We start from the raw sequence: 26,106 nt of genomic DNA, 5'->3' as shown, positions 1-26,106 counted from the left end.
AGCATGTAGTTTATTTAGCATCCATTTTACATTTCATAATCATTATGGATTAGTATTTATTATTGTGATAATGTCCACGTTTTATAGATGTTTTTATAATTTGAAGTCCAGAGCTGGAATAAAATAAAGGTTTCTCTTGAAAAAAGAGAGAGAGGCAGAGATAAACAGATAGAACAAGCCCCTCCCCTCTCTGCCTCCCCCTTCCTCCCCTCTCCACAGTAGAAAGCAGGCCTGTGTTTGTGTGTTTGTGTCTCAGTCTCCTCTTCACTGTGTCTCAGAGCGGTTGTCCGCTGTGCTTCTGAGCCGCGGGGATCGAACCTGCTGCAGACTCCGGTACTCGGTAAGTGATCTCTCTGACTCACAGCGCTGATTCACTGGATCTGAACCCGGGGGGGCTCCGCTCAGACCAGCTCAGACCTCCGTCATGTTTCTGTGTCGGTCTGCAGCTGGAGCAGCACACAGCGGAGGATTCAGCATCCACAAAGATCTGCTTTAAAAACCCGAGCACAACCTGTGACCAGCTGATCAGATTCATTAATCACCTGATCAATAAATATGTTCGATCAGCTGATGAGAGGGGGGGAAGCCGGTCAGAACCAGCACGAACCAGATCCTCCAAACAGCAGAAACACTGAACAAACAGCGAGCTCCATCCTGCAGACTGAGCACTGTTACATATCAGTCTGCAGGGAGGTGCACTGTTACAGATCTCATCGGTGATTACCTCGATTAGGACAGTGATTCACCAGTTTATCAATCTGTTTTAATAACTTTGTACAACTTTCTGTTATAATTTCAGTGTGCTTTAGAATAAAGTTTTTATTCTCCAGACTCTGAGCTATTACATACCAACTGGCAGCTCTACTGTTACAGATTTCACCGGTGTTTGCCTCGATTGAAAATGTCATTCCTCACTTTATCAACCTGTTTCATGTCTCGAAATAGACGTTTGGGTTGTTGTCACTGCCTATAAAATACCACTGTCAGACTGCAGATTAAGCCCTGTTACATATCAGTCTGCAGTTCTACTGTTACATATCTCACCAATGATTAACTCGATTAATAGACAACAAATATGCATCACTTTTTGAGTTTTGCATCAAAATGACTTTACTCTGATGCTTGTTTTTGTTTGTGCGTTAAATTCCTTTGTCCTCTGCAGACTGATATGTCATGGTGTCATTCTATGGGAGGTTCACTGTCACAGAGACCATCAATGTGTAGTTCAATAACCAAATAAATGTCTGCTTTATCAGTTTGTTTCTAACCACTTTTAAAATCTATATCTGTTTTTAATAGTGCTCTTAGGAAATTGAATTCTATGGCCACCCTGCAGACAGATATGTAACAGCGTCGGTCTGCAGGGAGCACAAAGACAGTTACAGAACTCACCGGTTATTCAATCTCCCTGTATTATTTAATTCATAATCGCTTCATGTCCGTGTTTCTGTTTCAATCAAAGCTTTTAAAAAATCAAACTTTTCCCTCCCTGCAGCAGACACACAAACAGAGCTGCAGCTTTTCCTTAGTCTTTCCTTACACAAGCTGGTTTTACATAATATGCAAATGAACTGCAACTTTACTAAAATAATGATAATCTGACAGTTTGCTCCGACAACACTGTGCAAAGATTATTATTTGTAAGGCAGTTAATTCCAGTCTGAGGCACCACAGAGAGGTTTACAGTTAAATATTTCCCTGAGGAGACCCTTTATTCATTCACTTAGTAATGAGTGTGTCCGATCACTTTGTACTTTTGTTTAAAAATACAGTTTTTATTGCAGCTCCAGCAGTGACACATTCACCAAAGTTTTTCATTCTAATTTGACATAAAATGCATTATTTTTAATTCTTCTGCAGATTATTGTTATAACATTTTGTTCCTATTGAAGTGAAGTTCACATTGTGCAGTGCTTGTTGTTTTCTCTCCAGTTTGTACCAGTCTGCAGTGTCTGTATGTTGTGTAATATGTTGATGAGGATGAAATAAGTTCTCTTTGAAGCTGAAAATGTTAATGAGATCTCAGGCGACACACTTTTTAAATTTATTGTGTTGTGAGTCGAGCAGCAGCAGCAGGAGGAAAGCATTGATCCACATCAGAAACTTTATGTCCTGAAGCATATTTTACCTCACTGAGGGAGTATTCCCTTCAAAGATTCACTGATTTAATTGTTAACCACAGTGAAGTAAATGTTCCTTAAAATGAAGACTATTAATTTTTAATATGATCCTTGCTCTCTGTGTTTCAGAGCCCTGTGCAGATCTATTCAAGAGATCTGATTGGAAAATAAAAGCCACAAAGTGAGTCATTTTATCTTCATTCATATTTTTATGAAACTTTGAGATGAAAAAAAAATGCAGGTGTGTATTTGGAGTATAAGAGGAGCAAATAGATAAATGCCATATTCAGAGGTTGATTTATGGACACATCTTTGGTTATTTGGTTTCCATTCTTATGATTTAGAGAGCACATGTGATAATCTAAAGCAGTATATCTCTCCTTTGTGAACCTGCTGTGTATCATTAAACTCAGTATAATCTGAAGAGCAGTTTTATCTCCCTATAAAACTCTATCACAAACACCTAATAACACACATTCTTCTCTTCAGACATTAATTATAGTTAGGTAAAATAAGACTGATGTTATTGTTCCCAGGGGTAAAAGTGATCTGGGCCATGGTGGTTTCACACATAATACATCTTTTGCAGGTCTTCTTTATATGAAATAATAATAATAATAATAATAATAATAATAATAATAATAATAATAATAATAATAGCAATAGCAATAATAGTAATAATAGTAATAATAGTAATAGTTAATAAATAAACAAATAAATAGTGGTTACTGCAATTAGTAGCTCACATATTAAAAAAATAGTATGCTGGTGTATCAAAATGTAATTTGTTCAATCAAATTGATTAGATATTTGTCTTTGCTGGTTTGTGGTGGTCTGATGTGGTTTAAGGTAGCCTGTACTGGTTTTTGATGATGACAACTCAATATGACAGGTTGTGTTGGCTTATGATAGTCTGCTGGTTAATGATAGTCTGTGCTGGTTTATGGTGGTCTGATGTGGTTAAAGGTAGCCTGTGGTGGTTTACAATACTCTGTGCTGGTTTCTGATGATGGCAGCTCAATATGACAGCTCTTGCTGGCTTATGACAGTCTGTGCTGGTTTATGATAGTCTGTGCTGGTTTGTGATTTCTGGTGCTCACTATGACAGCCTGTGCTGGTTTGTGATTTTCTGGTGCTCATTATGATAGTCTGTTGTGGTTGACTATGGTCTTTGCTGGCTTATGAAGTCTGTGCTAGTTTATGTCTGTACTCTGTAGTTATTTATGATCTGTTCCTTTGTTTAAAAGTCAGTGCTTGAATCACATGATCTGTGCTGGTTTATTGTAGTATGTGCTGGTTAAAGTTGTTGACCTGTTTTAGCTGAGCAGCCTAGCATTGCTGTTCAAATTGGATTAACTATAGTTTCATTAATCAAAAGTAATGGTTCTTGAATTTATATCTTCTTTTTATTTCTTTATGTTAGATTTTATTCAGTGTATCCACTTCTCTCTAGTCCACCACATATCATTTTAGGTGGTAATACAGCATCTTCAATGTAACTGTGAGAGTCTTGTTGTTGCCCTGCATATGAACTTTCCTGCAGTTTGTGTTAACAGTGTGAGATCTGTGTGAGTCCTCTGCAGGCTTGATGTGCATCAGTGGTCTCCTTCCTGCAGGATTTTAATCTTTGATTATAGTCTTGTGATGTGTTTAAGTCTCTGAGCAGTCTTTGGAAATATCTGTGAGTGAATGAAGATCAAAATAAACCATTGAAATGTCTTCTGTCTGTGTTTCTATGGTAGTGCAGTCATTCATTAGTTCAGTAGTGGTAGTATAATGGGCCGGTGATGATCGAAGGAGGAGGTTCTATTTAAAAAGAAATGCTTGGAGCAGATGATTGAAAAACTGAAATATGAGCATGAACTAGTTCATTTTAATCTGTGTGAACTGAACTTTGAGATCATATGAGGAGTGAAATTTTACAGCAGGACAGCCTGAGCTCCTCTAAGGTTGTATTACAGGTTGTTCCATCAGTTCAAATGAAGCTAAAAAAAAACATGCGAGGGACCTGATGTGCTCTCTGCAAGATGTGTTTGTAGCTTCAGGATTTAAGGGAACCAGTTTGTCTGAGATGGTGCAGTCAGACCCCAACTTAAAATACCTCCAGCATCTGTGCATTAGGAGTATGAGTTTTTGCTGTAAGAGGCAAAGGGTAATTCAGGTAATCGCAACAACTGTGAGCAAAAACTTGAGAAGGTTTTGGAAATACTTAAAATCTTAAAATAAAAACTTATTTTGTGTTTAATTTGTGTTTTACTCATGAAAACCTTTCTCTAAATGTTTTCATAGTGTACAAAATATTGCTAGTAATGTCTTATAATACATATAACATTGATATGTGTTTCTAGAAACACTGCAGAGATTTTATAATCATAGTTCATGTGTAAAAATCTGTTGCAAAGGTTGAAATCAGTGTTCTTTTTAAACCCCTGACTTGTTGAAGACTGTTTGTTTGTGTCTCGTCAGCTATCTTACTCTTCAACTTTGCATCCCAAACGGAGACAGGAGGATGTTAGCACATAGTTAGTATAAACACAAAGAACACATGCCGTGGGAAGCAAAAGAGTCAGATGGGTGCAATATATCAGTTATTGCACAGTACCTATATATATTAAGCAACATCCTGTATCCTATGACAGACAATATCACAACACCCAGATCCTTGCTGATACACAGCCCTTAAATGTGTGTGCGTTATATCTTTGAATTCAGCTTATCAGCCCACCAACACCAAATTTCTGATTATTCTCCTTGTAATGAGTGAGATAAAGCTTTCTATATTTAGTCTTTGGCACATGGGACAACTGTTTGCTCCAAAAATGGTAGAAAAAAAACAAACACCGAGAGCTCCAGTCAGAGCTCAGAGATATTCCCCTCCCTGTGTCTCTTTCAGAGTATTTCTGTGTCGATCAAACGCCTGCAGACCAAGTACTCTCACTGTGGAGTCTACTAGCTCCAGAGTTCGATTGCACAAACTACAGCTGCGGTTACACAACAGTCTTTTTGTCGATGCACTTTCAGGTCACTGCAGGACAGGACGATGATTAACCGTCCCATACCGGATCAGAGACCAGCCACGCTTTATTTAAACATCAGGGTGCTGAATGTTTGGGAATGAGAGACGAGACGATGTGTTTCAACAGGCTGTAGACAAAGAGACACTGAGGCGCTCCTACATGTGTCAGTGCAGGATTTAGTTTAAAAAGTAAGTCAAGCTGCAGGAGAGAAATAGAGGATGTACGCTGTTTTATGTTTTTAAATCTGTCACTTTTACATCTCCTGCAAACTTTACACACACAAGGCCTCAAGTGATTTCATTCATGCATTAACCTCATAATCAAAGGCTGTTCATTAAGATGATGCACGTTGTTGTTCCCTGTGCAGAACATTTAACTGTGTGTTAATATTCAGTGATGGGGAAGTTTAGTGAGCTCAATGTGCAGAACATTTCACTCGGGACACACTCACTCACACGCACAGCTCTGTTTCTGTCTTTCTTTGAGTTCTGTGCGTTCCCATGGTGACGGATGGAGATGTCAGCTGCATGTTAAACTGGTTCTGAGCTCGGTTCTCTTCGGAATAACAATGAGAATGACAGTGTGAACTTTGACCCTCAGACGGAGGGTGAAACCGTGAACATGGATCCAGAAGCTGGTGCGGGTCTTTCATCATCATGTGTTGTGTTGCCTTGCGTTTGGGTTTTAACAGCTCAGAGTCGTTAAATCAAACAGGTTTTAAACACGGAGTACGGCTCCTATTGGGTACCTCTTTGATTGACAGCTCATTAGGTTAATTGGCAGCTATTGGAGCTCACAGCTTTTGGTGCTGCGGTGCAGAGTTGAATGTAAAAAGGATGCTTAAAAAATTTTTTTGCTCAGATTTCAGGAGCAAGTTGATGAATATTTTAACAGTTATTAATAGAGGCAGCTGCATCCTGATAGTTATACCTGTGCGGCGTTACCTGGTTATAAAACAACCCGTTTAATGTTTGAAACACTTTGATAATAGTCTGTAAATCTCCTCTGAATCTCCAACACTGAATCCTCCATCAGACTCTCCGTGTCCACATCCAGTTGATCCCAGATCAGACCCACCGACCTCTTTCAGCTGACCTGCATCCCTTTTATTACCCCCCCTTCAGTGAGCCCCCGCTACCCCCCACCCTCACACCCCTCCTGGCCATATGAAGATGCAGTCTTGTGTAACTCTCACTCTCTAAACCAGTTTCATCCAGTTAGAGCTGTTGCCAAGAAACCGCCTGCATGCTTGTGTGTGTGTGTGTGTGTGCATGCATGCATGCGTGTGTATGGCTGTGTGAATGTGTGTGGAGGTTCAGGGTTTCCTCCTCTGTGTAAAAGCAGATAGCTGGAATTTTCCTGTTCCTGCTGCCTGTGTTACATAAGAGCAGAGCGCAGACAGACAGCTCATTTATTCTTTCATAAAACCTGTCAACAAATAAATACACATTGATAAAAACTACAATAGACAACTGACAGTGTGCAGAGATGAGCCCATCACAGATATATGTCAGTATATGCATACTTGTACTTGTACATAATGAAATAAAAATAATACTTGTGATTTATAAATGTGTCATAGCCTGGTCTAGTTAACCTCTCAGCTGTCTGCACCACATATAGAGCACAGAGCTGAACCTATAATTGCCAACTCTTGTCATGATTGAAAATACATATTTACACATTGTACACATTGTGTTTGATATGAAAATATTTTCCTTTTTTTTATTCATATATTTTCACTTTTTTTCCACAATATTAAGTAGGAATGCGCAATATTTTTGGCACATTATCGGTATCGGACAATATTGGTTTTAAAATGAACTATCGGATATAGGCCAACATGCCAATATGATTAACTGATAAAATAATAGGCTGCTGTACACATGTTGGGCTCATGTTTTAAGATGAATTTGAATTTAGGCAGCAGTCTGTAAGGAACATGTAGCTGACTAATTTAAGCACATTTACTGTCAAAGAGTAAACCATTTTATTTAATTTGGGTTTAATTGCTGTACAGTTGAACTTTTCACATGTTCTCTGTGAACAGAGGTTAGGTTTACTTACTATGTCGAATGTGAAATTGGCCAAATTTGCCCTGGTTGTGGGTATTGTTATGATTGTCTCAGGGAGAGCACCATCCAAGTTTTAAGTAGGACGTATCTTTTTGTATTAATTTAGTTTGAAAGCAATTGTCATAAATAAATATTCAGTTTTTCAGTATCAAGTATTTTTCTTATTTTGCACAAGAAATGAATATTACGTAATAAATGTGATAAGAGTCACCATAATACTGTGCGCTAATTCCAATGCAGAAGAGAGTTGATGATCTCTGAAATTAGGTGTGCGGAAAAAATATCGGTATCGGTAATCGGCTAAATGAGTTGGAAAATATCGGCATATCGGATATCGGCAAAAAATCCAATATTGTGCATCCCTAATATTAATAATCTATGACATTGTTCTCTCTAAAAATGTCAAGGTAAATTCAAAAGTCCTACACCTGTGTTCTGTCTAATGTCCAGCAGGGGGCGACTCCACTGATTGTAAATTGAACGTGAGCTTATTTCTAAATTGATTAATTTCCCTCTGTAAACATTTTCATAACGAGTTTATTTTCACAACTTCTAGTTTGAAGTCTTCTTCAATACAGTTGTAATGTGTAGTCCCATTTAGAGTCAAAGAGACCATAAATAAGGACGATGTAGAGTGGGCTACCTGTGAACATCATGCTACTAACAGGGATGTGCACATTTATTCCACAAGACAAGTCAACGTCATCACCCTCTCTAGTCAGTACCAGAATTACTGGTTAGTTGGTTGAACAAATTATGAATAATTCTGCATTCACACATTGTCTCTAAGCTGTAGCCTCTAGTCCAGGCTGTAGCTCAGGCTTGCGTCTACTCCCATAATGCTATACGCATCACTACCTGAAATCTTGTAACTTGTGTTTTGTCAGTGTTTTGATCTAGAAAATTGAAATAAAGTGGAGTGTAGGCTGTTTCTGGTTATATTGGCATATTACAACTCTACTGGGGAAATGTGTAACCTGCACAGACATGCAGACGTTAACCTGCAACGATGCATATTACATTATATTATATTATATAATTATCTTGCTATATTATATTATGTTATATTACATTATTATTGTTTAATACAACTTACAGTCATATTATATACCCATATTTATTTATTATATTGCTTAATCTGTCATTACCAACCATGTAATCCATTTGTAACATTTGTATCTATTTAAATTCCATTTGTAACATCTAAATTCTATTCTTTCTTGGGCTTGCCCCTCCATCATTGCTCAAATATATAAAAAAAAACAAAAACACAATATGATAAATACACAAACTAGATGGGACTGTGATGTACCGAGACGAAAAACCAAATTCAGCCAAATGGTAGTGTCTGTCAGAGGCACACAGTCCTGGAATAAACTACCAGTGCACATTAGGGAGCTTGAGAACTACTGTACCTTTAAAAAAAAAAAACAGTTAAACATTAAAAACAAACCAGTCATGCACACATGAATAATCTGTTTTCTCACTTGATGCCCGTTCCCGGGGGCTTTGGCCTCACCTTCCATCCTGTTTATATAATGTCACAAACGTTTTGTATGTAAAATCTGTTTGTAAGTCAGTTTGTGTAGTGTCCTGTTTTTTTTTTCACAGATATGTTTATTGACAATTTGTTAAATACAAACAACACAAAACCAGGACAGCACACAGACAGTGACATACAACAACAACAACAATAGTGGTACATATTATATGAGAATTTAAATGATAATGAGAAGCGTATACAAATCAATATGTATAAAGTAAATAAATGATTAAGTAAATAGACAAAAACAAAAATTTAAAAACAAACATACAAAAAAAAACCAATCCAAAATAAATAAATTGTTATTGGTCAGTCTGCCACCGTCAACATCACTTCGAATATTGCCAAAAGGGTAATCACCTAATCAGGGGTCTAAGAGGTCCATCTCCTGTAAATACTCAAAGAACGAGTCCCACATCTTGTGAAATTCCCTCAGGGAGCCTCTCACTAAATGTCTGACTTTCTCCAGCTTCACAAAGTGAAGAATGTCCCTTAACCACACTATATGGGAAGGAGGCGTGGGGGATTTCCATTAAAGCAGTATTAAGCATCTGGCTAAAAGAGTGACGAAGGCCATGAAGGTGATTTCTCGAGAATAGAGTGGTGCTGTGAATGGAGTTGCGCCAAACAGTGCCATCATAGCATTTGGTGTGTAGTGTCTTGTTAACTGTTTTGTGACATCCTGTTGTTTTCAATCTTTATGTTTTATGTGAGTACCTGCCTTAGGACTACGGATGAAATTGAGCTATTGCGCTAAATCCGGCATATCTACATTGAGGTATACTGTTAAAATGTTGATTAATGTGCATTGTCCTAACCAAATAAACTCAAATTAAATTAAATTGAAAAATTATGTATCTATCTTTATTTGTACTTATTTTATTTTACTTATTGGAACTTTTTCTTGATTGTACTTATGTCTGGGCTGCTGCGACAACTAACTTTCCTACCCCGGGGATCAATAAAGTAACATCTTATCTTATCTTATCTTATCTTATCTTAAGGAGAACTGTAGTCTGGTGATCTTGTCTCTGCAAACGTTAGCCACACTCAAACAAACCAATCTGACATTGTTTACCTGCAGGCTCTGTGACCCCTTATCAAACTGTTAAACAAGTTGTGCTCAGTTATGACTAAACTTTTGACTAGTTGGCTGGATTGATTTTATATTTCCTCTCAAAGAACTTGGAAATTATTCACTTTGGTAAATCTGTAGTTGCTACCATGCTAACCTTAAAAATGTCTTGTTCAGTTTAAAGTTGTACTAAAAGACACTAGGTTGTTGGCTGTTCAGTTTTAATTGAGTACATAGTTTAAATGATCCTTTTAACCAGCAAAACTTAGCATCCATGTTCATTTCTGGTTCTAAAAATAAGTGGCCAAACTCCAGCCTAAGCAGTAGTCCATGAATTATTGAGTGACAGCTACATTAACCTTTTTATTGAAGCTATGGACAATGCCAAGACCAACAGATAAAGACATTTGGAATAATTATGTTTGTACATTTGTGGAGCTAAAAGCTCATTGGCTCTCTCTCCCTGCCTATTAACCTGAAGTAACACTGATTAACCCTGTGCCCCCCTCCCCGCGTCTCTCTCTCTCTCTCTCTGCAGGTAAGACCCTGAGGGCAGCTGCTGCCTCTCCCTCTCTCTCTCTTCTTCTCCTCATCCTCTCTTGACACTTCATCATGGCGTCTTGTCTGATCAGCCGACACTTTGCCCTCTCTCTGCACAGAAACGTGAGGCTCAGCGCTCCAGGTAAATAACAAACAAAACTTGTTCACCTCCACGGTGCAGTCGGTGTAGGGGAGTAGAGACATGTTACTGGGCTGCATATTTACATACCTTGAATTTTACATTACACCAAGAAAGTCTGGACGATCAGCTTGCATCTCATCCATACGTTTGCACTGAATACCCTTTTGCTTTTAACACCTTTGACTATTTTAGTGATAGCTCAGGAGCAGTCTTTGGGATAATTCTGTGGAGGATTACCAAGTGAGAGCAGAGTGAGAGAAAAAAGAAGCATGATCAATCACATTCTAAATACAAAAACTTAAATATAGTTCTAAATCTCATCTACATCTGGACCACACTATAGATTAATGTGATGTAACTAATATAAAGCCCTGTTTGTACGAGTTAACTATAGGGTGATGTCGTAACACGCTACAGAGGTGAAGGGGAGACCAAGTTTTCTCAGAATCCAACAGCATTATATAATTGATCATTACATAATCTTATATAATGAGTGTAAATGTTTGTGTAACCCGCGGCAGCATGCGATTATCGAGTCTCAAAGGTCCTCTCTCATGTCAATCATCAATAAGCCCGGCCACCTTTACCACCTCACTATACCTCTTACCTGCACAGATTTATGATACTCTCAGTGTTCTCTGCTCTCATATCAGAGTGTGAGGAGGAGATTTATGAACTGAAGCAGATGCAGAGTAGAAAAATGATTTGTAGGGGCACCAGTTTAGCTCAGTGCATGGTTGAGTTCTGTGCCTCATGTGCCGAGGCTGAAATCCTCCGACATTTAGAGGGTTCAACTTCGCCACACATCATTCCCCACTCTCTATATATCCACTGTCCTATATCTCAAGCATGATAAAGCCATAAATACAATCTTCAAAAAAAAGCGTGTGTGTGTTGAATAAAGGGGCTGCGGAGGAGTCCTCACCTGTGCTTAATGTGCATAATAGATGGTTTATTATTTGAGGGCATTGTATTGATTTGACTAACACTCATGAGAAATAGAACAGACAGACAAACAGAACAGGACCCAGGCAGATTGCATGGATTCATTTTTAAATTATTTGAAATCTTTCAAATAATTCAGTCTAAATTTGATTTTAACTAAACTTCTGTCCACACCAACATGTGGGAATATATTTTTTTATTTTTCATTGTTTCATTAAAAAGTAGCATCTGCCTCTACCTCTGTTTCTCTATCCACCTGCTCCTACTTTGATTCTTCTTTAATCCGTCAATCTTTAACCCATGCTGTATTTTATAACTGTTTGTAAAAAAGAACAATAAATGAACTCTTTGTGCTTGTCACTTCTGATGTTGTCATTTGGCAGCAAGTGTTGCTCAGCTCAGATAATAGATACAGTTCAAGGCTGCACAAATAATCAGAATAATATCGCTATCAGACTATGTCACAGTTCACAAGCAAAGTGCAGATGCTGCAGCTTTAATGATTAATGTCAAATGTTATAAAAGCTGCACTACAGTTTCAGTCATATGAAAACATGTTCGCTAAAAATAAAAACATGCAGAGTTTTTGACAATAGAAATTAAAGTTATACCAAAATGATCATCCACACTAATCATGAACGAGCTAGAGGAATTTAACTTCTGGAAGCAATATTAACTCCTTTAACATTTATTATAAAATCTATGTATAAACACATGTTATAATCCACAGGGATTATGGCATGAAAGACATAAGACACACTGGTGTTGATGAAAAAGTTTGATAGTTAGTGTGTGTGTCTCTTCCTCCAGCCTGCAGGTATGTCAGCAAAGCAGCACCAAAGACTCAGCAGGAGTATGACTATAACGGACCCTCCATGAAAACCGCTGTACCTGGACCCAGATCACAGGTAACAAACATGCACTTATCCATCACACAGTTTTACATGCAAACCAACAGAAACATAAATAATTCTCCTGAAAAAGTGAAAGAGAATTGTATAAATTATTCCATCATGCAGGAAAAACTGCATTGTAATTTGAATGCCTAGTCTCTGCCTGTAAAACTCCGAGTCATGATTGTTGGCAGGTGTTAATCAGGTATAAATATGGCTCTCCGAGATAAATCACACTTAAACCTTTATGTGCAGCTTAGTTCTGCTCTCACCAGCTGGAGCCTTGGCTCAAAGTGCTTTTGATCACACTGCCACCTGCTGGTGAACCAGATTATGACAGCTCACATTTTATAACACCTGAACAATAAACCACAAGAGGCTCAACAACATGCAATGAAGAGGGTTGTACTGCACAGTTATTCTATTTATTTAAAGATGGAGCTCACTCACATAACTGTAGAAATATGTTGCCACAGATTTGTATGGATTATTTCTCACTATTGAGGAATTTTAAAAAAGCGTCTTGAAAAGATACAGTGTGTCCTCTAAGGAGCAGGAGCAGTTTAATATCGGTTTATGTAGAGCCCTTTTATAATGTAATGACTTACCTTTTACATTTAAGGAAAAGCAGAAAGTTAACACAATAATACTTAATTCAATTCAATAAAACAACTTGTTTTGCTGTTCTGAACGATAGCATGAACAACTCATTTTTCTTTCTTCCTGCAGGACCTGACCAAACAGCTTGGAGAGATCCAGGTGAGTTGAGGCCCTCATTTTGGCCATGGTTGAGGGTGTATGTGAGATGTGTGTTAGTATTGGTATGTGTGTGATGGGTGCATAAGTACCTTCAGGGGCACACACACACACACACACACACACACACACACACCAGACTGAAGTCATAACTGGTATAAGTTTGTAAAATCAGGAACAAAATCGGAACCTTGTGTAGGTAAAAATCTGCAGCGGTGAAGTTAAGGGTCTAGGATATGTTTGATTGGAAGTCTCTGGTTAAAGTTAATGCATCAGAAAATGAATGAAAGTCGATATATACAACCCAAAAGTCCTTAATACACGTGTGTGATGTGACTGCACACCAGGAGAATGAAAGTACTGTCACTGTCAGAGTTGATATTAAACCAGTTTTAATGAAGATACTCCATGTCTGTGAAGGTTCTCAGTCATCCAGGTCATGGTAATCCAAAATCTTGATCTGTAAGGCAACTGGACTGGTAGAAATTCTTTAGTAGATTTCTACCAGTCCAGTTGCCTTACAGATCAAGCTTTGGAAGGTACTCCATGTTGCTGAAACAGTGTTCTTAACAGTACAGACTACAACTCTGTGTGTGCATATCTTTATATAGTCTATGGTACATATGTGTGTGTGTGTGTGTGTGTGTGTGTGCATGCAAGTGTGTGTGTAACCAGATGGGTATCTAATTGTGTTAAAGCAGTGAACCAGTATAATCAAGCCTTGAGCAGTAATTGTTGCACATGTACACTTCAGTACAAACACACACATCGGCTATCTCACACAAACACTCATACACTTGCACACTCACATACACTCTTTCAGTGCACTGAGCTGTGAGTAATAGTGTGCGTAGATTCACAGATTCATGTTTCAGATGAAGCATGATTTTTCCGTCATGTGTATTTTTTCAATCACAGTGAAAGAATGTGTTCTGTAGATTTTTTTGTTTTATTCCATCATAAAAACAGAATTAATGTCTGATACTGTCGTTTTTTTTAGATTAGTTATTTTGCCCTCTGAGTTCCTGAAAATAATGACACATGTTAAAATCATGAACACATTTTCTATTAGTGTGTCGACGTCATTACTACATGTGTTATCCTGTCAGTTTGATCATTTAGGTGTCACATGTTAAGGGTTTGCTCTGAGTGTGTGTTTGCTGCACAGATAACACAGGGAGGATTTCAATCATCTGTATACCATTATTGTTTTAAACTGTATACCATTAACTCTGAACATTTCTGTCCTCAGAACGTGGGAGCAATAAACTTCTTCTGTAACTATGAGGAGAGTCGGGGGAACTACCTGGTGGACGTGGACGGAAACCGTATGCTTGACGTCTACACACAGATCTCCTCCATCCCCATTGGTCAGTTATTAACACAGCTCAGCCAATCAAATCCTCTGTCTCTGCTGTATTCCAACATGCACAATAATTATACATCCAGCGTAGATAGAGGATATTTGATACATGATTGTGGTGAGAAAGTGAGGTTATTTACAGCGATCAATCATAACACTATGACCATCTGCTACTACTGCGTAGACCCACTTCTCATTAGCCCTGACCTAATGAGACATGGTCTCCTCTAGACCTCTGAGGGTGTGCTGTGGTTTCTTAAGTGGACAACAGGGGTCGGCATGGACACTCCTGACTGATATTTGAATACACAGCCCCATACACAACAAGCTGTGATGCACCTTTCCATCAGAACTAACTTCTTCAGCAGGCAGGACACCGTTTTAGCTAAGTTGGTGGAGCAGGCAACCCATGAAGAGAGGCTACAGTCCTCCTCACATTGGTCTTTGGAACAATTCCCAGTTCTTGTAGTATTTAAAGCATGTCATTCCCTCTCTCTCCTCACATCTCCAACCTCTCTCAAGCTGTCGTATTAATTAAAGGCAAGAAAATCCCCCAAAAAGCCTAACCAGGGACAATGACTGCAAACTAGTCCTGGCTAGAAGTCCTGTATACACTGCATTGGTTGCACTTTAAGTAGCTGGAACAATGCACAACAAATCAAATGATAAAAAGATAAACTTATTTAGCACCTTGAGTTCCTTCTGTTGGATTAGTCCACGAAGGCCCAGCCTTTGCTCCCCTTCGCAGCAATGAGCCATGCCCACCTATGACCCTGTCACAGGATCTTCTTGGACCACTTTTGGTAGATACTTTCCACTGCAGATAAGATAAGATAAGATAAGATAAGATAAGATATCCTTTATTCGTCCCACAACGGGGAAATTTAAGTGTTACAGCAGCCAAGTAGACAGTGCAAAACAGTATGAAGCAAACAAGAGCCTGTAAAATAGCAATTATTAAAAAGTTATTAGCAATTAGAATTAAAGAAGTAAAAATAAGCATATCTTACAACATATATACACAACGTATATACACAACTAAATAAGTAAATTTACAAATATTTCCAAAACCAATGACGCGGTGAGAATGTGCACAGACTTGTAGCCTAGGTATAAACAATGTACAGAACATAACTGGGAAGATGGGTAGAAAGACATATTGCACATGTAAGAAGAGAAGGATGAACTGGATTTGGGAAATATTGCACTTGAGTCTGTTTTGGTGATGTATTTGTTATTGGTTATAGAGTCTGACCACTGCAGAAAGAAAAGTTGGCAAACAACCCACAAGAGGACTCTTGGACGTGCTCTGACTAGCTGTCTAGCGATCATAACATGGACCTTGTGGAAGTCGCTCACATCCTCGCCCTCGCCCATTTTTTCCTGCTGCTTAACGTATCCCACCCACTGATTAGTGATGTAGTAATATGATCAAGGAAATTCACTTCACTTGTCAGTGGTGATAATGTTATGGCTGATCAGTGTGTATGACAAAACTCATGTATTTAACATGGAAGCAGAATATTTAGTCCTTTTAAAGTTGACTTTAATGTATAATTCATTGATGTAGATTATTTCTGTCCTCCACCAGGTTACAATCACCCTGATCTGCTTAAACTGATGTCCAACCCCAACAACCTGGTAAAGCACCTGCTTTCATTTGTCAAACATTTATCATTCAGTGACTTGTTTCTGGGTACATTTCACACACTTCATTGATAGAGGAAGAATTCACTCTGCAGAGGGTTCACTCATAAAACCAAAAATGACGTCACATGACCTCCTACCCTTTTCTATTTAAACTCCATCTCAGCTACTACACACGTGCTAAGAAGTTGAGCAGTTTTTCCTCACAGCGCTAACACACACAAAGACGCAGAGCTGTCAGTTTTACTGCTCCTCAAGTCGGAGTGAATAATCCTCTTTAACTCACACTGAGGCTGAGAACAGGGAATATAATCTGTGACTCTTGCAGCCTGTCGGAGCTGCATAATCTCAGATTACTGCACAGGTTTTTATCCATTATCCCATACATTAGTTAGTCACTACGACACAATAAAACACAGGCACAGGTGAGGTACAGTTTACGCACAAATCAGCTTTTTTTTTGGACACATCAAACATAAATCCTTAGACGCCTCAGACGGGTTAATTCGACTCTATCTAACTGAAGTTAAAAAAAAAATTCAAGTTACCTGAATGTGTTTCTTCTGAAAGTTTGTGTTGACATGAGTGTGTGTTTATATTTGTGTGTTTTTGTGGGGCTGCTTCAGAGCACTCTGGTGAACCGACCTGCTCTGGGGATCCTGCCACCGGAGAACTTTCCAGACAAGATCACAGAGAGTCTGCTTTCAGTCAGTAAAACACATACTCACACACATACAGCTGTTATTGTTCTTATTAAACTTCAAAGAAACTGTTTTAATGTATGTAATTAAGGTCTTTGTAAAGCATCAGCCTCTAAGTGTGTGGTTCTTGCCCTCAGGTGGCGCCCAGTGGGATGTCTCGAGTTCAGACGATGGCGTGCGGCTCCTGCTCCAACGAGAACGCTTACAAAGCCATGTTCATCTGGTACAGGGTGAGCAATTTAAACCAAACCTGGTAAACTACAATCAGTAAGGGGATATGTATCAAGATTATTCTGATAATGAAAATAATCTGTGACATTTGTGTTCAATATGGACACAACAAACAGCCTGTCACATGCAGAAAGACAGAAACATCCGTTAAAGCCTCCATTAAAAAAGCGACAGTAAAAGGAATGCTAAACACCCACTGTGACGTTTTTTTTAACTCAAAAATATTTGTATTAGTTTTTTATACAGATTAATACAGTACAGTGAGCTCTTGAAATGAGCGAAAGATACAGAAAACAATCAGTAACCCCCTCCCTCGTTCCCTGAAATCCCTGTCTACTGCCGGATATTCATGCCACTGTGCTTAAATATCAAATTCTGGAGTTAATGGACAAATAAGTGCTGGAATTCGGGTATCATAAAGCCTGAAATAAAGAGAATGACAGAAAAACAAAAAATAAAAACGAAATAAAATTAAGTAGCCTACTGTGCATTGGGAAAAATACAAAAGTAGATGAGTAACGGAAAAGTGAAAAAGTATGAAAGAAAGACAATAAGTTGTATGATTATAATATATCACAGATGTATATTCAAAAAGAAAAAGACTAGAAGAGGAGAGTGCTAGTTTAAAATGATGGGAGTGTATGAATGTTGTCCAGGAAAGGTCCCCCCACTGTGACTATATCAGATATTTTCTTGTGGGTGGAAATTAATCTTGTATTTAAAACACTGGATTGATGTGAGAAATATTTTAATTTATATGTAATTCACACAGTGTTCATGTAATCTGTGTTTCTATATTTTGTGTAGAATAAGGAACGAGGACACAACAATCCGTCAGATGAAGACCTGAGCAGCTGCATGATCAACCAGGTGAGAGAAAGAAACCTCTCTTCTTATGATTACACATTGGACTTCAACCTTTATGGTACTAAAATAAATAAATGTTCTTTCTGTCTCCATATGCCAGACTCCTGGATGTCCCGAACTCAGTATTTTATCTTTCATGGGAGGTTTCCACGGACGAACATTGGGTCTGTACACCACTCTTTGTTATTCAAGTTTCAAACAGCTCCACACTCCTGTGAGTGTGACATCAGAAGCACTTGTGGAGAACAATGTTGGATGTGCTTTTGATCAAATTATGAGAGGGGGCTATCGAATAAGACATGAAGCTGGGACGAAAAGCTGCACTGAAATAAAGGTCAAGTTATTATTCAAACATTAATGACTAATATGGTTTTTATTTCTTCTTTCAGGTTGCTTAGCAACAACACACTCCAAAGCGATCCACAAACTGGACGTTCCCACATTTGATTGGCCGTTCGCTCCGTTCCCCCGCCTGCAGTATCCTCTGGAAGAGTTCACCCGGGAGAACGCTCAGGAGGAGGCCCGCTGCCTGGAGGAGGTGTGTGTATATGAATGTATATGTGCGTGTGTGTGTGTGTGTGTGTGTGTGTGTGTGTGTGTGTGTGTGTGTGTGTGTGTGTGTTTGTACACAATAATGATGTGCTGGTATCACTTTATATATGTGATATTTCTTGTCTTATAGTAAAATTTTCATATTTTTGAAATATTGTATGAGTACATTGATTTAAACTTCATCACAGAGCATGTGCATAAAAAGTTGTGAAATTCCTTCTATCAGTTTCAAGACACTATATCTGAAGCCCCCCTTATGGGTTGAGCTCAAAACATGGCCGTGGGAAGTAGGGGTGCTGAGGGTGCTGAGGGTGCTGCAGCACCCCCTGTTAGAAAAGGCATCACACATTTTTTTCTGAATGCATAAATAAGTAGAAATAAATACATTAATTAACACAATAAAACAGTTTTTTTTAATCATTTTCATTGTATTATTTTCTGAAAATGTAATGCCTGAGGAAGATTTGAGAAATTATTATAGCAATTTTAAAAAATTGTTCATTTTAAAATAACCCGATGCCTGGGCCCTGTGTGTGTGCCTGCTTAAAAACTGAACGTATTTGGATAGGTTCTGTTCAATGCGCTTTACTGCCTTATGGGTCTGTTTTACCAGGTTTGGCTTGTATGCTCTTTGCTGTACAACAGGGTATGGAAGTTGCAAGTCGGGCATTTGATACCTATTAAAGTAGCCTGTATTATAGTCGTTATTGATGTGAATTCATAATGAAAAGTTCTCTTGAAAGCTTGTATTCAAACCAGATAAATAAAAATAAAATGTATGTGCGCTATAGCCTATCAGTTGCATACGTAACCTAAACGCAAAAAGAAAAAATGTTGCACCTCTTACTACAGCACCCCCAACTTAAAGCCACTTCCCACGGCTCTGGCTCAAAATGCTTCGACATATAGTGCTTTAAGAATGATGAAACCTAAAAAGGAGAAGTCATACTACAGTATTTTATATTTGCAGACATTATGGTCTATGAGGTTTTGTATCAGAGCAGGTTGCGTTTAATTTGCTTTCTGTCAGTCTCATCATGTCTGGCCATGAAACATTTTTTTCATTTCTGCAGTTCATTCCAGCTCACAGCTTTTTTAAGTTTGTGAATCCTGATAATTTTAGAAAACACATTGAAATTCATCACAGTACTTCAGAAAACCTGGAAGCTAAACTGAAAAACTGCCAGAGGAAGGAGCTGAAGTCCTTGAAGAAACTGAGATTTAGAAATGAGTCTCTGGAGAAGCTGAAAGTCAAACTGACTCTGTCAAATATGTACCTAGGAATACATTTCCATGACATGCTGAAAGAAGACTGCTCTTTACCCTTTGTATCAGAATCTGCTCTGCTAAACACTGTAGAGCTGGAGGAGGTGGAACTCAAAGACAAAGCGCGCTGATCACACACATGTCCTAATAAGAAAACATAAATATGTTTGTGATAGGAGCTACAAAGCACAAAGAAAGCGTAACCTGATTTCCTTTATCATCTCAAGGTGGAGGATCTGATCGTGCAGTGGAGGCAGAAGGGGAAGCCGGTGTGTGGAATCGTTATTGAGCCGATCCAGGCTGAAGGTGGAGATAACCATGCCACCCCTGACTTTTTCAGGAACCTGCGCAACATTGCACGCAAGGTAACGCCTGTTACTGTGCTGAATGCTTAATTAAACAGAATAAGGGGGACATAAGGTGCTCTTTATTTCCATAATCGGGTTAAACCCTTTAAAAACAGGGATATGTTTTACATGATCTCGTTTGACTTTGATGTAAAGATAAATCTCTACCAACGAGATACTTTGTTCTTTTTGCAGCTGACAACTGTAGTGCTAATATTTATTAAAAAGTATTGACTATGCTTACTTAAATCGTTCTCAAAAATGTAGTTTAGCCTCTTGTTCCTTTTACATATTTACTTCAGTAGATCAAACTTGCTCGCCATGTCTGCAGGACATTTGTCAAATATTTACAGACCCACACAGAACATGTCCCTGGCAGCATGCCAAGTGAAACAAGTCTCTGCGCAGGGAATACAAATCTGCCAAATCTCTCTCTATCAGAGCTATATCCTCAAATACATTAATTAGTGTGCTGTCAAATGTTATTTGACAAACAGTTCGAGAGTTTGAATCAATCCAAAGACTGACTCTTGTGTCTCTGAGTGTAAACTTCTTCATCTCCTCCTTTTTGATCATTATACCTGACTGTGTTAACCATTGCCTCCCCAGCACGGCTGTGCGTTCCATGTTGATGAGGTTCAGACCGGAGGCGGGGCCACAGGAAAGTTCTGGGCTCATGAGCACTGGGGCATGGACGACCCTGCAGACATCGTCTCCTTCAGTAAGAAGCTGCTGACCGGAGGATACTACCACAAAGATGAACTGCAGGCCGACAAGGTTTCAGATTCATTCTTTTATTCAGGACAAATATTTATTTTATGAGTGTCATTTTGGTCTTTAAAAGTCTAAAACCCAACAAAATGCTGATGATCTGGCTCTTCTACAGGTTTTATATATTAGAACTAGGGATGGGCGATTATTATCGGCCCTCCGATATTGACTTAAAAATGTAATATCTGGAATAATCGGTATCGGGTTTTTATAATTGATGTTTGTTCGGTAGGCTTTAGCAATTCTGAGCCTGCATTAACGCAGCATGGGACGTTTACAGGCGCGCGCTTGATGACTTATAACAACAACAACAACATGCTAGACTCGTGGGTTGCTAACTGTGACTAACAATCTTGCTCGCCCGGTACATGAGATGTCTGTGGTTTGGAACTATTTCCAAGTGTCACCTACGAACCGTAAATTTGCAATTTGCAATGACTGCAAAGCGTTGGTTATGCTAGGAGGAAACAAGGCGTTTTCCTTTAATACAGTTTATAATTTAATGATTGTATTATTTGCCAAAGAGTTCATCATCTGCGCTAACCAGTGTAGTAGTAAAGCATTGGTGACCACACTATCCTGTTATTACTGTATATTCTTAGATAAAAAACCGAAGTCACTGAAAATGTCATTTAATGTTTGTAACAGTCAGGCCGCCTCTAAGATCATTGTCGTTCTAAGTATGTGACCTTGTTCTCTTCTTCCAGCCGTATCGTATCTTTAACACATGGATGGGTGATCCATCAAAGAACCTGATCCTGTCTGAAGTTCTGAACGTGATCCGCAGGGAGAACCTCCTGGAAGAGGTGACCCGCTCAGGCAAAGCTCTGTTAAACGGCCTCTATGAGCTGCAGGTACAGTAACACTGATCGATCAGCATATTGACCATCACTTGTGTATTAGCGCATCATGCACTGAGAATTTACCCAGTGACCAAGAGCTCATGCGTGACAGTATTGAGTTTTCATACTGCAGTGTGATGACTCTCTATGTGTAAATGTGACCTACATGTGTGTGTATGTGTCCTCAGGCTCAGTACCCCGGCATATTGAGCCGAGCTCGAGGGCAGGGAACCTTCTGCGCTATCGATATCTGTGACGACGCCACTCGCAACAGCATTCTGCTCAAGGCCAGAGACAAAGGTAGGAATAATATGTTCTCTAATGTGGGGCAGGGGGGAGTTCATTCATTTATTGTCACCCTCTCACAATGAGAGTGATGTAGAGTGTAGACTGTCCTTATCTAGCTCTACAGGATTACCTCCACTGTGGGATTTTGTTCCCCTGGCAATACACTGAACACAAAGAGATGAAAAGATGTGCAATCCTCCCTTTCTCCTGCCCACTATTGCCAGGGAAATAATATGATGCACTATCTGAACTTATCTAAGGCTTATCCCACTACGATGATGACTTCATGAGCAAGTTTTAACCTCAGCTAAAGTAATCTATCCCTTATCCTGAGGACAGAAAAGCATTTAAAAGTTATTAACTTTAAACTAAATACTTACAAGATCAGACTTCCATGTGTGTCTGCTTGCTCGCAGCTCGGTAAAAAAAAGTCTGCGTTGTGCTGTGTTAAAAAATGTATGACATCATTAGGTTTTGCATGCAAAGCTTTAGATCTTTCCCACAAACAAAATATCAATCCAAGATAGAAATGAATGAATAAAAATTAAATAATCACAAATATTTGTTTGTGATTGACAGGTGTCCTCCTGGGAGGCTGTGGAGATAAATCCATCCGTTTCCGTCCAGCGCTCATCTTTAAAGAGTACCACGTCCACATGTTCCTCAACATCTTCAACGATGTGTTAGCCCAGCACAAATAAACCCTCCTGAAGTACCCCAATGGACCCTGAAGGACCCGGACTGACCCTGCATGAGCCTGAGTGAATCCAGAGTGGAGGTGGAGAGGCTCCAGACCGTCCATTTCATGATGAGCACAATCCACACAGTAATTCACACACTTCTCACTGCTGTTTACAGGTCAAGGACCAATTCATTTCATAACTCTAACCAATTATCATGTCGTTTGCTTCATATGATCATTAGGATATCCTCTCCATTAAGATGTACCAAGAGAACAATCGGAATACAGGTTACAATGGGTCCTTTTGTAGATTTGAAAAAAAAAAAGTCCATTGCTTGAGAGGTCTGGAAGTAGGCTGAACATGTGGGTCTGTTCCTTTAACAGGTAGCACAATACTATATTAATGTAAATAAGATCTCCTAATTAACCTCACTAACAGACCAGAACAAAGTCTGATATACAGCCTCTGTAAGCGCACATACACAGACATCGTCGCATGACGAGACCCTCAGACCCTTAACTTAGACTCGGGTGGATTATTAAAGTCTATCACTGAGTGAAAGACTGTGATAGAGTGTGTTAGTGCACCAGAGTCCCCTTCAGTCTGTCAGAGTCTGTCAAAGACTATTACAAGCTGGACTGGAACAGCTGTCACTGTCTGTTTAAGTCTGTCACAGACGGTAATAGACTGTGACACAGTGACTGACTGTGAGGGACTGTAACAGACTGTGGTGGTCTATGATAATGGGTCACTAAATAAAATGCCAGCCTGCATGTCATTCAATGCCATCCATTAGAAATGTCCTTGTTATGCTTCTGACTGTTATGTTGCTCTTTATAGGAATGACTTTTTCAGCTTGAAATGTTTTAGCCCAGAAAAATGTGAATCAAAAATGGACCACAAAAATGTCATAGATTATTTAGTGCCTGCATGTTACTTAAATGTGCTAATTTTTTATTTTTCTTTGTTTTTATTTTTATACTGCCTCCAATAAAAGCAAGCATTGGTTAGAAAATGTCTGAACACATTCACTTTACTCTTGAACAAGAGCTTCATATCAGATGCCATGATTACTATTTCCAAAAAATGTAAATCTACACTTTAGTTTTCATGTCTCACTTCAATGTGAATATTTCAAATTGAACACCTAGAGGTTTTCTTTCTGCATCAAATGCAGTTTGTCAGAAAACTATGGTTACCCCACAGGACAAATCATAAAAGCAAAAGCACATATGTTAATATATTTGTCCATATCCAAATTGACACACTTATAAAAAACATGTTTGAATCACAACATTTAGACAAATTACCTCAGAATTATATAAAAACACACTGTCGTAATAACACAAACATTATGAACCTGTGCTTATAGCAGCTAACATCTCCTTCCCTCTTATTTATAACAGTTAGAATTTAAACAGCCTGTCCACTGAAGCTTAAAGCTGCAGCAAGTTATATGCAATTTAGATTTTTCCCATTTAATAATACCAGTATGAGAAATGCTTTGGTTCAGCCTGAAAAGTGGGATTGAACAATAGTGAGTCTGCCAGTCAAGTTACAGAGCTGAACAACATTTAAAGCTGCTGTTGGTAGTCGTGATATAAACATAATTTAGGAGAGAGATTTCTAAGTCAACACTCCCCCTCCCCTCTCTGCTGTCGTTACCCCGCCCACAAAAGATCGTTGTGCGCGTTCTGTGAGGAAGTAGTGGCTTCCTAGCCAATCAGGGCGACGTAGTGGGGCTACCACTCGACCAATCAGGACAGAGGGTTGGGGGGTAGTTCTGATTGGTCCGTGATAATGGGAACAAGGGGAATAATAATAACATTGCTTGATATAAAGGCATTGGAAAACACAGAGGTTTCGCCATAATCTCAAATAACTTCACTTACAAGTGAGTACTGATGGGTATTATGACCTTTTCTCCAAACCCAGCAGGAAAAAAAACACAGTTTTTACACCATTCCTACCAACAGCAGCTTTAACAGACTTTCTTTTTATTGTATTTTTCAAAAAAAAAAACAGCCCTCACTTCAATCATTTACCAATGATTGCCAAAAAAAATATTCCTGTTTTACATCTACAAAGAAGAACTGACTCAAGGTGCTTTAAATTGGCATGGAAAGATAGGAAACTACTGTGCTAGCCAAGAGTGTAACATCTCTGAAAGCTAGCTAAATCTGTCTGTTATTAATGTTTTCCCATCATCATGATGCTCTGTTTTTTTGTTTTTTTTTATGAAAAGTTAAAATAATCATTATCAGTAAAAACAAAATAACATACATATTTACACACAAAAAAAGTGGTACTTTTAGTATTTAGCAGGCAGGTGGCATCACAAGAAGGACTCAGTATATTGTGCCAGGCAAAATAATAATGACAGAAATCATATCACATCCACACAGGGTGAGTAATAATAATGATATGTGTACAACTGAATCTTGTTTATTCTGTAACAACTACAAACGGGTTAAAATATTTGACATTATGGTATCTATCTACACACCCTAACACGCCAGCTTTTTAGCACACTGTAGCTAATCAGCTGAACTTTAAGCACAGGTCCATCAAACAGGGTCCCCCACAAACACTTGATACTGAGTCTATTCAGCACATATTTTATAAATCATGTTGAGTTTCTCTGTAAAAGTGCTGAATCTGATGCTCTGTGACTTGTTGAACCTTTTCATCATGTCTGTGAATGTTCATGGAGCTTTTAGACAAGTGTTTGGAATGTGTAGCAGTTCAATTACTACAACCTAATATAAATATATGCTGTATATGAAGACATTTACATCTTTTTACATTCATGTTGCAGAGATAATATTCAGTACACTAATGTAAAGTATCTGTTTCTTGTATTGATAACGCTAAAAAATACATGTTAATAATAAAAGATTTATTTAGGTAGCAATATGACGGATGGAGGTGATGACAACAGTGCCTGTCTGTTTGTTGTCGGTCAGTATTACCTGCTGTAGAGTTTCCATGATCACCTCTGTCCACATTAACTATTGCACTTGTGACCTGACATATAAATGATTATTGTTGTAATTATTTAGATGGCTTTAACTGTTGTAAAACTTTCTGTCCATGTACTGTGATCAATAAAGAAATGAAGTTTTGACTAACTCACAGACTTAATATGTCTTCTGCTCGTAATGTCCCACTGCACTATCAGGAATGAGGCAGAAATATTCACTAAGTCTGTTGACTGGAATCTGAAAGACAACTTTAATACAGCAGTTTTACATCACACAGAAAGTATATTATATTGACTTTGTGTTGCTACGCTAATCTGATAGTTTCTTTGTTTACCATCATTCTGTTAACATACACAAAAGCATATTTTAGACTTTCTGAAAAAATCTAAATAATTTCTAATAAACAATCTAGGTATCACAGACTAAACATAGCTTATTAGCTAACTGCAACACTTTAA

At 38.5% G+C, this 26,106-nt stretch overlaps 1 protein-coding gene across 1 annotated transcript; it reads left to right on the top strand.

Moving 5' to 3' along the window:
* Positions 1-214: 214 nt before the first annotated feature.
* abat (4-aminobutyrate aminotransferase) lies at positions 215-25,808 on the top strand. Its single transcript, XM_034712244.1, has 17 exons — positions 215-340; positions 2,250-2,301; positions 10,369-10,512; positions 12,268-12,365; positions 13,080-13,109; positions 14,359-14,476; positions 16,061-16,110; positions 16,743-16,823; positions 16,955-17,047; positions 17,856-17,918; positions 18,016-18,079; positions 18,305-18,453; positions 19,961-20,098; positions 20,690-20,857; positions 21,559-21,705; positions 21,882-21,993; positions 22,561-25,808. Exons 3-17 carry the CDS (start codon positions 10,443-10,445, stop codon positions 22,680-22,682), a joined length of 1,503 nt encoding a protein of 500 aa, XP_034568135.1. The 5' UTR covers positions 215-340; positions 2,250-2,301; positions 10,369-10,442; the 3' UTR covers positions 22,683-25,808.
* Positions 25,809-26,106: the final 298 nt, after the last annotated feature.

The sequence above is a fragment of the Notolabrus celidotus genome, chromosome 20 (assembly GCF_009762535.1).
Source record: "Notolabrus celidotus isolate fNotCel1 chromosome 20, fNotCel1.pri, whole genome shotgun sequence".
Taxonomy (NCBI): domain Eukaryota; kingdom Metazoa; phylum Chordata; class Actinopteri; order Labriformes; family Labridae; genus Notolabrus; species Notolabrus celidotus.
This window is presented reverse-complemented; position numbering and strand designations above follow the sequence as displayed.

Bases quoted from the DNA above. Each gene is read 5' to 3' on its own strand.
- abat (XM_034712244.1), top strand. From the start codon at position 10,443: ATGGCGTCTTGTCTGATCAGCCGACACTTTGCCCTCTCTCTGCACAGA. The intron at 17,048-17,855 runs GTGAGCAATTTA...TATTTTGTGTAG, and splicing joins CCATGTTCATCTGGTACAGG to AATAAGGAACGAGGACACAA. The intron at 21,706-21,881 runs GTACAGTAACAC...ATGTGTCCTCAG, and splicing joins ACGGCCTCTATGAGCTGCAG to GCTCAGTACCCCGGCATATT.